The following is a 15,449-nucleotide window of genomic DNA, read 5'->3' as shown; positions in this document are numbered from 1 at the left end:
CCCACAGACACGTGCGAACCTTGAAGGATATATGTGGATGGTTCTTCCACTATATTAGAAGGGAAGTGCATTACAGGATGCGGCATACATGTCGAGGACGCGCAGGGACGCGCCCTAGAAGAAATCTCACTAAAACTACCAGGACACTTAGGCGCGCAGGCGGCAGAACTAGCAGCCGTTGCGTATATTATAGATCACCCAGGTTCCTTACCCAGCCCAGCAGACATATACTCGGACAGCCTTTATGTCTGCAATAGCCTTATAGAATTCCTACCCCTGTGGAAAGCAAGAGGATTTGTTTCCGCAGACGGAAAACCCCTCTCTTCAGCCCCATTGCTCCGCCACATTTTAGAGAAAGCACAGGACAGGACATTTGGAATTGTTAAAGTTCGCAGTCACCACCATTCCTCCTCCCTGGAAATGTAAAGGCCGACGCACTGGCAAAAGCAGGTTCCAGGCATGGATATCTTTGGACACCCCCCGAAAGCGCACCGGTGAATGCAGTTCAGGTCTCGCAGACTAATATCGAGGATTTAGTGCAGGCCCAGAAGCAGGATAGCAATCTCAGGGAGATTTTGAAAGGACAATTTACAGCACCCTATGATAGATTTAAAAATGCACTGACCACACAGGACGATGTGGTGTTAAAAGACACCCTTTAATTGGTTCCTGAACAGGACAGGAATCAACTTATTTGTTTGTTCCATGACAGTCATGGACATCAGGGAATCGATCCCACTACAGCCCACCTCAGGCAGCTCTGTTGGTGGCCAAGTTTAAAAGAAGATGTAACGCACTACGTTGAGAATTGCCTTATCTGTGCCCAGAACAATCCGGACAGATACGCAAAGAAGGCTCAGCTTAGCCACACCCGCCCCGTTAACAGCCCCTGGACTAACCTCCAGATTGAATTTATAGGACCATTGCCCCCTTGCAGGAATGGTTACACGTACCTATTAGTCGTCATAGACACTTTTACGAAATGGGTAGAGGCATTCCCATCCAGAACTAACATGGCAAAGACCACTGCAAAGATCTTAACCCACCACATCTTTACGAGATGGGGACTCCCCCGCAGCATTGAATCCGACCAAAGTTCCCATTTTACGGGACGTGTCATGAAGAACGTCCTCACGATATTTGGCATTACCCAAAAATTCCACATCGCATACCACCCCCAGTCAAGTGGTATCGTGGAGCACATGAATCGGACCCTAAAATCAACCCTCAGAAAAATGGTCCAACAAAACAACACCACTTGGGACTCAGTCCTCCCTTCTGCGCTGATGTTTTTGAGAAATACTGTCTCAACTTCCACAGGTTACACCCCACTGAGGTGTCCAGATGATGTTTTAAAAAGGAACCGCTTGGGAGAAACGGTGTCCTTTCTGATGGAACCTGCAGCATGTTTATTGTTGTTTGATAGTGTTATTGTTAAATGTTGTTTGTGCACTCGGAAGTTCCACGGCCACACGCCATATTTGTCGGCCGAAACCCATGAAAACTTGCCAGCACGCTCATCGGCAGAAACCGCTGAGAGCTTGCCAGCCCCCGTTCATAACTGCTCTTCTGGTTCGAATGTAGAACCAATACGGCAACACCCCACGATGACTACATTTTTTGCCCGTTCTTGCCGGTTGCTCAGGCAGTGGAGAAACGGCATTGGTCCGAGGACCAGAACAGGCCTTGCTCTGTTTCTTTCTTGTGCCTAATCTTGCCTGAGGACCCCCGCCCCTCTGGTCAGCTACACTCGGGTAGAGCACATACGGCATTGATCACCATCCTACCCGGGGATCCCATCCAAATCTTACCCGTCGTGGCATGTACGCACCTCATTTTGGCACTCTTGGTTCAAAAAGTTGTGTTTTGTTTTTGGGCAACCCTTACGTTGCCATCCCTATGCTATTTACATCCTCAAACATTTGGATGGTACATCGCACAGCCTGCGAGATGGCTCGCACCGGTTCAGTATTTTTTAAGTGTGTCTTGTCCGGAATATTCTGTTTAAAAAAAAAAAAATGAGGGAGTCACACATGGTGACAAATTCTAAAGGGAAATTGGCACTAAAGGACATACATACTAACGCACGAGATAATAACCAAGATAGTAACAGACACTATGTTTGATCCCACAGAACTCCAGAAGCCCCAAGGAAAGAAAAGGAGAAGAGAAAGAAGAACAATGAGGACATCCTCCGTGTTGATCACCGCCATTAAGATGTGTATTCGGTTGCGCACAAACGCGAACCCCTGACCCCCAAACCCCCGCCGGCCGTTAATGATTCACTTCCCCATAGCACCCAGAGCCCAGTAACAGGCAACACCACACCATCACGGTGTGATAAGCTCATAACATGGTACTCCCTTTCCTACGTAGTCAAATCCCTATTAGCATTGGCGATACTCTGCAGCATCGTGCAGACAATCCGCATGAGGAAATGGCGAAGGAGAGCCTACCGCGCTCGGAACCCGCTATACAGAACGAGATCCCCTATGTTCGGTTATCACCAGGACCCTGAACCCCTCTATCTATAATAAAGGACATTTGTTTGAGTTCTTTTTGTAAATATTAACACAAAAAAAATGTTTCATTTACTTTTTTTAAAAAAATATTTTATTGAAAATTTTTGGTCAACCAACACAGTACATTGTGCATCCTTTACACAATATTATAACAACACAAATAACAATGACCTATTTTATAAACAGAAAATGAATAAATAATAAATAACAAAAATGAAAACTCACGCTAATTGGCAACTGCCTTATCACAAGTAACACTCTCCAAAAATATAATTTAACAGTCCAATATATAATTATCTGTAGCAACGACCTATACATATTATACAGTATATATTAACAACCCTGAGAGTCCTTCTGGTTCCTCCTCCCCCCCCCTCCCTCCCCCCCCACCCCCACTCTCTTCCCCCCCCCCACCCCCCCACCCCCACTCTCTCCCCCCCCCCACCCCCCACCCCCCACCCCCACTCTCTCCCCCCCCCACCCCCCCCTCTCCCCCCCCCCACCCCCCACCCCCCCACCCCCACTCTCTCCCCCCCCCACCCCCCACCCCCCCACCCCCACTCTCTCCCCCCCCCCACCCCCACTCTCTTCCCCCCCCCCCACCACCCCCACTCTCTCCCCCCCCCCCCCCACCCCCCACCACCGATCCTGGCCTGCTGCTGCTGCCTTCTTTTTTCCATTCCATCTATCTCTCTGCGAGGTATTCGACGAACGGTTGCCACCGCCTGGTGAACCCTTGAGACGACCCCCTTAGAACGAACTTAATCCGCTCTAGCTTTATAAACCCTGCCATGTCATTTATCCAGGTCTCCACCCTCGGGGGCTTGGCTTCTTTCCACATTAGCAAAATCCTGCGCCGGGCTACTAGGGACGCAAAGGCCAAAACATCGGCCTCTCTCGCCTCCTGCACTCCCGGCTCTTGTGCAACCCCAAATATAGCCAACCCCCAGCTTGGTTCGACCCGGACCCCCACTACTTTTGAAAGCACCTTTGTCACCCCCATCCAAAACCCCTGTAGTGCCGGGCATGACCAAAACGTATGGGTATGAATCGCTGGGCTTCTCGAGCACCTCGCACACCGATCCTCCACCCCAAAAAATTTACTGAGCCGTGCTCCAGTCATATGCGCCCTGTGTAATACCTTAAACTGAATCAGGCTTAGCCTGGCACATGAGGACGACGGGTTTACCCTGCTGAGGGCATCTGCCCACAGCCCCTCCTCGATCTCCTCCCCCAGCTCTTCTTCCCATTTCCCTTTTAGTTCATCTACCATAGTCTCCCCTTCGTCCCTCATTTCCCTATATATATCTGACACCTTACCATCCCCCACCCATGTCTTTGAGATCACTCTGTCCTGCACCTCTTGTGTCGGGAGCTGCGGGAATTCACTCACCTGTTGCCTCGCAAAAGCCCTCAGTTGCATATACCTGAATGCATTCCCTTGGGGCAACCCATATTTCTCGGTCAGCGCTCCCAGACTCGCGAACTTCCCATCCACGAACAGATCTTTCAGTTGCGTTATTCCTGCTCTTTGCCACATTCCATATCCCCCATCCATTCCCCCCGGGGCAAACCTATGGTTGTTTCTTACCGGGGACCCCCCCAAGGCTCCAGTCATTCCCCTATGCCGTCTCCACTGTCCCCAAATCTTCAGTGTAGCCACCACCACCGGGCTTGTGGTGTAGTTCCTCGGTGAAAACGGCAATGGGGCTGTCACCATAGCCTGTAGGCTAGTCCCCTTACAGGACGCCCTCTCTAATCTCTTCCACGCCGCTCCCTCCTCCTCTCCCATCCACTTACTCACCATTGAAATAATAGCGGCCCAATAATACTCACTTAGGCTCGGTAGTGCCAGCCCGCCCCTATCCCTGCTACTCTGTAAGAATCCCTTCCTCACTCTCGGGGTCTTCCCGGCCCAAACAAAACCCATGATGCTCTTTTCAATCCTTTTAAAAAAAAAACTTTGTGATCACCACCGGGAGGCACTGAAACACAAAGAGGAATCTCGGGAGGACCACCATCTTAACCGCCTGCACCCTCCCTGCCAGTGACAGGGATACCATATCCCATCTCTTGAAATCCTCCTCCATTTGTTCCACCAACCGCGTTAAATTTAACCTATGCAATGTGCCCCAATTCTTGGCTATCTGGATCCCCAGGTAACGAAAGTCCCTTGTTACCTTCCTCAACGGTAGGTCCTCTATTTCTCTACTCTGCTCCCCTGGATGCACCACAAACAACTCACTTTTCCCCATGTTCAATTTATACCCTGAAAAATCCCCAAACTCCCCAAGTATCCGCGTTATTTCTGGCATCCCCTCCGCCGGGTCTGCCACATATAGTAACAAATCGTCCGCATACAAAGATACCCGGTGTTCTTCTCCTCCTCTAAGTACTCCCCTCCACTTCTTGGAACCCCTCAACGCTATCGCCAGGGGCTCAATCGCCAGTGCAAACAATAATGGGTAGAGGGCATCCCTGCCTTGTCCCTCTATGGAGCCGAAAATATGCAGATCCCCGTCCATTCGTGACCACGCTCGCCATCGGGGCCCTATACAACAGCTGCACCCATCTAACATACCCCTCTCCAAAACCAAATCTCCTCAACACCTCCCACAAATAATCCCACTCCACTCTATCAAATGCTTTCTCGGCATCCATCGCCACTACTATCTCCGTTTCCCTCTCTGGTGGGGGCATCATCATTACCCCTAACAGCCTCCGTATATTCGTGTTCAGCTGTCTCCCCTTCACAAACCCAGTTTGGTCCTCGTGGACCACCCCCGGGACACATTCCTCTATTCTCATTGCCATTACCTTGGCCAGGATCTTGGCATCTACATTTAGGAGGGAAATAGGTCTATAGGACCCGCATTGTAGCGGGTCCTTTTCCTTCTTTAAGAGAAGCGATATCGTTGCTTCAGACATAGTCGGGGGCAGTTGTCCCCTTTCCTTTGCCTCATTAAAGGTCCTCGTCAATACCGGGGCGAGCAAGTCCACATATTTTCTGTAGAATTCGACTGGGAATCCATCCGGTCCCGGGGCCTTTCCCGCCTGCATGCTCCTAATTCCTTTCACCACTTCTTCTACCTCAATCTGTGCTCCCAGTCCCACCCTTTCCTGCTCTTCCACCTTGGGAAATTCCAGCCGATCCAAAAAGCCCATCCGGGGGTTGAGCTTCATATAATTTTTTATAAAATGTCTTGAACACTCCATTCACTCTCTCCGCTCCCCGCTCCATCTCTCCTTCCTCATCCCTCATTCCCCCTATTTCCCTCGCTGCTCCCCTTTTCCTCAATTGGTGTGCCAGCAACCTGCTCGCCTTCTCCCCATATTCGTACTGTACACCCTGTGCCTTCCTCCATTGTGCCTCTGCAGTGCCCGTAGTCAGCAAGTCAAATTCTACATGTAGCCTTTGCCTTTCCCTGTACAGTCCCTCCTCCGGTGCTTCCGCATATTGTCTGTCCACCCTCAAAAGTTCTTGCAGCAACCGCTCCCGTTCCTTACTCTCCTGCTTCCCTTTATGTGCCCTTATTGATATCAGCTCCCCTCTAACCACCGCCTTCAGCGCCTCCCAGACCACTCCCACCTGGACCTCCCCATTATCATTGAGTTCCAAGTACTTTTCAATGCACCCCCTCATCTGCCATTAGTCCCATGTCCATTCTCCAGGGTGGGCGCCCTCCTGTTTCCTCCCCTATCTCCAAGTCTACCCAGTGTGGAGCGTGATCCGAAATGGCTATAGCCGTATACTCCGTTCCCCTCACCTTCGGGATCAACGCCCTTCCCAGCACAAAAAAGTCTATTCGCGAGTAGACTTTATGGACATAGGAGAAAAACGAGAACTCCTTACTCCTAGGTCTGCTAAATCTCCACGGGTCTACACCTCCCATCTGCTCCATAAAATCTTTAAGTACCTTGGCTGCTGCCGGCCTCCTTCCAGTCCTGGACTTCGACCTATCCAGCCCTGGTTCCAACACCGTATTGAAATCTCCCCCCATTACCAACTTTCCCACCTCTAGGTCCGGGATGCGTCCTAGCATCCGCCTCATAAAATTGGCATCATCCCAGTTCGGGGCATATACGTTTACCAAAACCACCGTCTCCCCCTGTAGTTTGCCACTCACCATCACGTATCTGCCCCCATTATCCGCCACTATAGTCTTTGCCTCGAACATTACCCGCTTCCCCACTAATATAGCCACCCCCCTGTTTTTCGCATCTAGCCCCGAATGGAACACCTGCCCCACCCATCCTTTGCGTAGCCTAACCTGGTCTATCAGTTTCAGGTGCGTTTCCTGTAACATAACCACATCTGCCTTAAGTTTCTTAAGGTGTGCGAGTACCCGTGCCCTCTTTATCGGCCCGTTCAGCCCTCTCACGTTCCACGTGATCAGCCGGGTTGGGGGGCTTCCTACCCCCCCCCCCCCCCTTGTCGATTAGCCATCCCCTTTTTCCAGCTCCTCACCCGGTTCCCACGCAGCTGTATCTCCCCCAGGCAGTGCCCCCCCGCCCATCCCCTCCCATACCAGCTCCCCCCTCTCCCCAGCAGCAGCAACCCAGTAATTCCCCCCTCCCACCCCCCCCCCCCCCCCCCGCTAGATCCCCCGCTAGCGTAATTACTCCCCCCATGTTGCTCCCAGAAGTCAGCAAACTCTGGCCGACCTCGGCCTCCCCCCGTGACCTCGGCTCGCACCGTGCAACGTCCCCTCCTTCCTGCTTCTCTATTCCCGCCATGATTATCATAGCACGGGAACCAAGCCTGCGCTTCTCCCTTGGCCCCGCCCCCAATGGCCAACGCCCCATCTCCTCCACCTCCCCTCCTCCCCCCATCACCACCTGTGGAAGAGAGAAAAGTTACCACATCGCAGGATTAGTACATAAAACTCCTCTTTTCCCCCCTTTTTAACCCCCCTCTTCGCCCCCCAAATTCGCCCCACCACTTTGTTCAAACGTTCTTTTTAATAACCCGCTCATTCCAGTTTTTCTTCCACAATAAAAGTCCACGCTTCATCCGCCGTCTCAAAATAGTGGTGCCTCCCTCGATATGTGACCCACAGTCTTGCCGGTTGCAGCATTCCAAATTTTCTTCTTTTTATGAAGCACCGCCTTGGCCCGATTAAAGCTCGCCCTCCTTCTCGCCACCTCCGCACTCCAGTCTTGATAAACGCGGATCACCGCGTTCTCCCATTTACTGCTCCGAGTTTTCTTTGCCCATCCAAGGACCATTTCTCTATCCTTAAAACGGAGGAATCTCACCACTATGGCTCTGGGAATTTCTCCTGCTCTCGGTCCTCGCGCCATCACTCGGTATGCTCCCTCCACCTCCAACGGACCCGCCGGGGCCTCCGCTCCCATTAACGAGTGCAGCATCGTGCTCACATATGCCCCGACGTCCGCTCCCTCCGCATCTTCAGGAAGACCAAGAATCCTCAGGTTGTTCCTCCTTGCGTTGTTCTCCAGTGCCTCCAACCTTTCCACACATCGTTTCTGATGTGCCTCATGCATCTCCGTCTTCACCACCAGGCCCTGTATGTCGTCCTCATTCTCGGCTGCCTTTGCCTTCACGACCCGAAGCTCCCGCTCCTGGGTCTTTTGTTCCTCCTTTAGCCCTTCGATCGCCTGGAGTATCGGGGCCAACAGCTCTTTCTTCATTTCCTTTTTGAGCTCTTCCACACAGCATTTCAAGAACTCTTGTTGTTCAGGGCCCCATGTTAAACTGCCACCTTCCGACGCCATCTTGGTTTTTGCTTGCCTTCCTTGCCGCTGTTCTAAAGGATCCACTGCAATCCGGCCACTTTCTCCTCCTTTTTCCATCCGTATCCAGGGGGGATTCCCTTCTGGTTTACCGCACAGTGTTTTTAGCCGTCAAAACTGCCGTTGGGGCTCCTATCAAGAGCCCAAAAGTCTGTTTCACCGGGAGCTGCCGAAACGTACGACTCAGCTGGTCATCGCCGCACCCGGAAGTCAAAATGTTTCATTTACGACGGAAAGATTGTACACCCCTGTGCTTGACTGCCAAGCCAGAGGAAAAATGTGAATGCTGCTATTATCTTGTATTGTTTAGGAAGTTAATATGACTGAATGTTTTAGTGAGAGCAGTTTATTGAGCACAGTTAGAGGTACCGTTTTATTTGGTGTTGTAATGCATGTGCGGGGCAGCACGGTAGAATTGTGGATAGCACAATTGCTTCACAGCTCCAGGGTCCCAGGTTCAATTCCGGCTTGGGTCACTGTCTGTGCGGAGTCTGCACATCCTCCCAGTGTGTGCGTGGGTTTCCTCCGGGTGCTCCGGTTTCCTCCCACAGTCCAAAGATGTGCAGGTTAGGTGGATTGGCCATGGTAAATTGCCCTTAGTGTCCAAAATTGCCCTTAGTGTTGGGTGCGGTTACTGGGTTATGGGGATAGGGTGGAGGTGTTGACCTTGGGTAGGTGGCTCTTTCCAAGAGCTGGTGCAGACTCGATGGGCCGAATGGCCTTCTTCTGCACTGTAAATTCTATGATTCTATGTCCCTGTTTGACGTAGCGCCACTTAGAATGTTAGTTCAAAATTTTCACTGCATAGTTATGGTCAGTGTAGAGGCCACGGAAGAGTGCTCGCTGGGTCAGGAAGAGAAGACAATGCAGTTATGTGATCCTTCACGCTTCGCGTTAGGGATCACAGGGAGGGATGTGTAGCCATCTGAGTTGGCCACTTCCCGACTTAAAATGGAGAACCGCAAAGACTAAAAGGAAATTCAGCCAACACAGGCAAAAATGAGCAAGTGCAGAAATCCTGTGCATTGGAACCTGCAAAAACCAGACAGCACTGAAACCAGCAGCCATCTGCATAGTAATGAGCGATTCCAAGGCACAATCGCAACACTAAAGGTGAATAAAGCCAAGCCAGACTCCTCGGTGCCAGCAGGAGCCAAGACAAAGAAAGGCCAACGGACATTTAGGGACCGCCCAGCGATCAGGGAACAACTCCAGTATTGGAGAAATCGATCCAAGTGATCGGGAAGCAGTCCAATCATTTGGAACCAGGTACGGGGTTCGCCCCGAAGGGCGGGAAGCCCCTGGGGACTATAAAGTAAAGCCCCCAAGTTCAAATCGTCCTTCTTGGCGGGGTCACTCAGCAGCGAATCAACCCTCGAGAGTGAACTGCCCAAGCTGCCGCACCAACCAAGTAAGTCTCCAGTCAACGCACGCTACGAGATAGGCGCTCCTAGCTACCAGTCCATACCAGCTTTTGAATCCCGCAGACTCAGGACCTGAACGAAAGGCCATTTGTTCCCCTGACCTGGTGGGCCAATTCCGAAGCTAAGTATAGGCCTTTTAGTGATAGAGAACAGTCTAGAAAGTAGAGCTTATGCATGAGTAGTGATTTACTGTGTATAATAAATGTGTTTTGATTTGAATCTTACTAATTGGTGTGTTGAGTTATTGATCAGTACTTGAACTTGAACCTCATGGCGGTATCATAAAGATACCTGGCGACTCTAGAGCAAAGGTTAAACAAACAGAGCAAATTACGAATTAAGAGCCAACCAAAAGTTAGCAACAGCACTCCATTGGAATTTCTGTCCTCCACCACTCCCATCCCCAATCCCAAGACAACTGTTCTACAAGCTCAGTTTCTGGGTAAGCTTTTCATCTGGCAGTTGAAGATTAACCCTGCGTGGTAAGTTCTCCTGTTGCCCGATTGACCAACCTTTTTTGCCATTCACACAAAATTGGGGCTTATATGAAAATAGCATTTCATCAAATAAGTTCAATTAATAACTTAAAATTGCATAACCCAGATATAATGGAGAAGGTCAAGTCATAGTCATGAAGTCCTATTCCACAAACTTCCCTCATGTCCTAGTAAAACTAAGAACCATATTAGGGTCTTTGACTTACCTGATCTTCCACCAGCCTTCCAGGTTCTTCTGTATAACCTCCACCACTGCACCCCTTTCCAAGTCAATCTCATCATTATCTCTTGCTGAGTATGGATAGATGACAATAAAATTCTCTTCTGGAAAAACAAGTTTATATTGCATTTATAATCAGAAAGCACGTCATGCAGGAGACCAGCATTAATGGAGCGAGGAAAACTAAAGTATGATAAATAATGATGCTTGTTCACATTAAAAAGCTCAATGTGTATGACCAACAACTTTGTCAATGTAGAATTTTACAATATTCCAATAAAACACATTTGTATTGATCCAGGGCATTAAAACAAAGTGTTAACATTTCATGCTGCAGCAGGGGACAGGGTGGCAGCAAGGACTGGTTGCGTAGGAGAAATCAAATGGTCAAGATGACGAGTGCATTATGACTACAGGAACTATGAACACCATGCAATTAAATATCCACTATCCAGATGTTGTGGTAAATTTCATCAGAGAAATTAATAATCATTGTGGTTCAATCCCCTGATATAAGCTATTGCATGCATTAAGGAAAGCAATTTTTGACAATTCTGTACAGGAAATAATGTCAGCATTTAACTTTTGCCAGAGCACTTGGGGATTTTTGGCAAAAGTGAAGAAACAGACTGCTCCCATTATGAGGTAAAACCTTGAACTGAAGTTTTATTCAACTGACTTAATGCTTCAACTCATTCATTGCTGATTTTGAATCTGACCTTGTGAACATACATAATGGTTAGGATTTGGTGGTTATGCAATGCAAGTCACACTATTTACTTTATACCCCCTGCTCCTTCTGGTTTCATGACCTAAGTGGGCATTGGAATCCATGGACTTCCATTCGATTGGTCCATGATGATGCTTGGCAAAGTACTGGAGTGCCTACTGCAGTATAGTTGATAAGAAAATTATCCTGCTATTACCATCTGCCATCAGGTGGATCAGGAGGGTTTATAGGATAATAATCAACGTGTTTGGCTACAATATGAACATACCTTCCATGGCCATCGAGTCCCGAAGGGGCCTCGAACTTGGAACTTCAAGCCCAGAGGGAGTGCCACTGCCACAAAGGTAGCCTTTACTTTATATCACAGGGGCGATAAATGTTTATTAAGGGGCACTAGGCAACAAATGTTTATGAAGGGGCATCTATAATTTTCGCGCATTCTCACAACAGTGCAAAATATCATTGTTGCTTTCCCCTGTGTAAAAGAATGAATGCAATGAATTACATCTTTATTCAGATAATGCATCAATGTGACTGGAATTACAGAGGGTTAGTGCAACATGATTTTAACTAGTCTATTGTATGATTGTACTGAAAAGTCTTGGAGTTGGATACAGATCTGGTAATAAAGGCATCTTGCTCAAATTTAAAAATAGCAATGTAGCTTATCAAAAGCTACCTTATCAAAAGCTATTTATTACAGGACCAAACATCTGTGGCCCTTTCACTCTTGTAATTAGTCTGGTGAAATGGTGCCTACATAGGTTAGAAATTAGGCAAGACCTTGGATATGGTGGATCTCATTTTGCATTGGAATTATCTCTCAGCATCGTGGAAGCAAAGCCTCAACTTATCCCCAACAAGGCCAGCCAAGTAGAAGGGCGAGGAGACAAAGGCAGGGACACAGACATAAAAGGTTTCCGTGACCTTTTTTTCGGAGAGGATTGGATGTAAAGTTGGTGATACCAAGCTAGGACAGAACTGTAGACTAAAAGGAGGCAACAAAGACAGTACAAAGAGTTCAAGATATTTGCCCCTTGGTTAGCTGGTGATAAATGAACTTCAATGTGAACAAACCCAAGGTTCTTTATATTTTGGATATGAAAAAAAAAAGAAAAAAAAAAAAAATTCAGTAGCAATGATAGAGTCCAAAAGAGACATGGTGGCATTAGTGAACTGTCACTTTGCCATGTCCAATATGAAGTATCAATAATGAAGGTAAACAGAATGCTATCTCGGCCAAATAAGCCAAGTTCAAATTCCCCATAGGCATGCTGAATCATCATATTCAAACCGTGGAGCATGCATAACAGAATGAGGAGGTTAATCCCAATAATCAAAGGGAAGGACTATGTGGAAATACTCAATAAACTTGGAGTCCCAAAAGAGCTATTTCACACGGACCCACAGGTAAATAAGATAGCAAATGGAATATAGTAAAGTAAACCTGAAACAGCACTTTATGGAACATTAACACAGTAGAACAAAAAGGCACAAATTCAGGATTATGAAAGGCAAATTTAGTAAAGACACCTGGCATATGGTGATTAAAAAAAAAAAAAAAAAAAACTGGAATAGGATGTCATGATCAGTCAAGGCCAATTACATATTTAGCAACACTAGGTACTAGAATGGAAAGATGATAGATTTGATGTTCTGAAAGACTAATATCTGTAGAACAACATAGAACATACAGTGCAGGAGGCCATTCGGACCATCGAGTCTGCGCCGGCCCACTTAAGCTCTCACTTCCACCCTATCCCCGTAACCCTTCCTATAGAGAGATGCCGAGTGAAGGGATCTAAAATTGGTGACGGGAATTCTTCACTAATGGGACATTGCATTCGGCCTTATTTGCATAGACAGATTAGACAGCTACAAAATGGCTTTCCTTAGCTCAATATCTGCTGGAGAGATATCATGACATTGTTAGTCTTACATTACAGCTAAGCATGGCCTTTTGGATAACCCCATTATAAATTGAATTGCCCAGTTGGAGTTATTGGATAAAGTCTCTTCATATGGGGAAGTAGACAAAGTTAACTTCACCTCCAGACTCTAACTGGGTTTACATTGTTAATATAAACATAAAGTTGAGCAAATTCTGCTGAATATGTTCATGCGAAACGTTTAAATGAGACACATATACAACACAAACACAGCAAGCAACCACAAACACAGACTATGTAACAGCAAGCACTAGTCTCCATCCACCTTGGCCCCAAACACTGATGTACAAGTCTCCTAAAGTCCGTCGACGGCCCACATGTCTTGGCAGAGACCAGAATGTCTTAGGGACTGACAGCATGTTGGGAAGTAGGAAGTGATCACAGAGTACAAAAAAGCTCATTAATGATTCATAATGTCACTGTGATAAAACTGTTATGCTTAAAATATTAAAATGGGCAGTCAAAACGTGTTACCATTGATTAATAGAATTATACTTTTAAGATGAACAGGAAATACCCGATACATATTGAATCACATTATTTTAATTGCCAAATCTCTGCTATTGGATGTATTTTTTAAAAATATACATTTAAAAACATTTAGATGACAAACTAAATGGGGACAGGATGACATTGGAATATACAGTGGCCAAGACAAATAAAACAATACCTGTTGTTACAACTGTCAAACATTAAGATACAGAAAAGTTCCTTATTCTTTTGAAGTGGTTAAGTGCTTATAGCAAAAACTAATCGATTCTCAGGTCTCTGGAGAAACGAATAAAACTTAAGAGGCAAAATATCAGGCAGGAATTAAAAGAACCTCTGCTGTGAAGTGATTATGTTCAATCGCACAAAAATCTTTTATTTTTGTTAAATCTTTAGCTTCGAACTGAAAGCACCATCATTGCCAGGAGACTCAGTTGCAGAATCTGCTTTACATGACATTATCCATCATAAATGTGAAATAGGAATTTAGAATATATATAAAAACAAGGGCAGAATATACAAATTTAAAATAAGGATTCAATACTATCTGGTGGACACAGGTCCAGTTATTCCCTATCCGCTAACCTCGCCTCAACTGAAGGCCATCCATGTTCAGACGATCGACAAGTAAATAACTAAAATCCTATTCAAATTAAAAGGAATGCCAGAGAAGTTGCCCCACGAACATTGTGGGATCTATAAACAGAGAGACAATTCCTGGTTCAGGTACCACAACATCCCTCCTGTTTAAAAATGTTGCATTGTTTATCCAAAGTCCCTTAAAGCCCATTCCCCCTCCCATCCCCCACCCCTCCCATCATTTCACTCTCAGTTACCCCACCCCTCCCACCCCACCATTTCACTCTCAGTTACATCATGGGAATATCCTGAGAGTGCAAAAACACACGCTACTTTTGATTGCCTTGCAAATGTATTTCACTCTTGCCAGCATTTACCTACAAGGAATTAATGGTCAGTCTGTCACCTAAGCCCCTCCCCTGCGCTAAGCTGCGATTTTTCCCACTTCTACAACTAAACTGACAAGAGGGAGAATTAATGACAGAGAAATAAATTAATTTATGAATAATCTTTCATGGCATCAGGGCATCATGTACGATCTTACAATCTAGTAGTATTTTTGACGTGCTGTAATGTGGGAAGCACAGCAGCCAAATTGTGCACAGTAAAGTCTCATAAACAGAAATGAAACCAATGACCAGATAATCTGGACCCCACCTCTGGATCTGTAAAGATTTAATCACCTGCTAATGCTCGCATTCCAAGCATTGTTTGGCATCTTGAATTTGTCTATATATGTGTTTCTGGAACAGACCTCTTCATTCACCTGAGGAAGGAGCAGCGCTCCGAAAGCTAGTGACATCGAAACAAACCTGTTGGACTTTAACCTGGTGTTGTAAGACTTCGTACAGATAATCTGGGGGTTATTTTATTTGAAGCAACATTAATTGAGGGATAAATGGTGACCAGGACTCTGGAAGGTGTCCTTTGTCCTCCTTTAAATCATTATCATTCCATGGGATCTTCTATATCCATCGGAGAGGATGGAAGAGTCCTCTTCGCATGGAAAAGAGGACACCTCAAACGGTGTAACACATCTAGTCCTGCACTGAAATATCAACCTTCATTAAGTGCTCAAGTCTTAGAGTGAGGCTTGAAGCCATGAAGCTTAAGTACTTTCATTAAAGTTGATACAATTTGGAAACGACTTTCCACCCCCTCCACGCCTTGTTTGGCGGCGGCTGAGCTGGCTCACCATTGGTCAACGGTGGGTTCCCACTGCCTCAAAAGGGGAATTCCCATTGTCTGCACCCTGTAGGGGGGGGGGGGCAGTCGCCAACAG

The 15,449-nt window shown here is 47.0% G+C and overlaps 1 protein-coding gene across 3 annotated transcripts in view; it reads right to left on the bottom strand.

Annotated features, from left to right (window-relative positions):
- The window catches only part of sh3pxd2b (SH3 and PX domains 2B), a 386,931-nt gene that overhangs the window by 35,991 nt on the left and 335,491 nt on the right, over positions 1-15,449 (bottom strand). For all 3 annotated transcript variants that reach the window (XM_072512130.1, XM_072512131.1, XM_072512132.1), the window contains one exon: positions 10,407-10,524. In XM_072512130.1, coding sequence (XP_072368231.1) covers positions 10,407-10,524 — 118 coding nt within the window. The remainder of the gene's footprint in view (positions 1-10,406; positions 10,525-15,449) is intronic.

This window comes from Scyliorhinus torazame, chromosome 7, assembly GCF_047496885.1.
Source record: "Scyliorhinus torazame isolate Kashiwa2021f chromosome 7, sScyTor2.1, whole genome shotgun sequence".
In the NCBI taxonomy this organism is placed as follows: Eukaryota; Metazoa; Chordata; class Chondrichthyes; order Carcharhiniformes; family Scyliorhinidae; genus Scyliorhinus; species Scyliorhinus torazame.
Note: the sequence above shows the minus strand (reverse complement) of the source record. Positions and strands in the feature narration are given on the sequence as shown.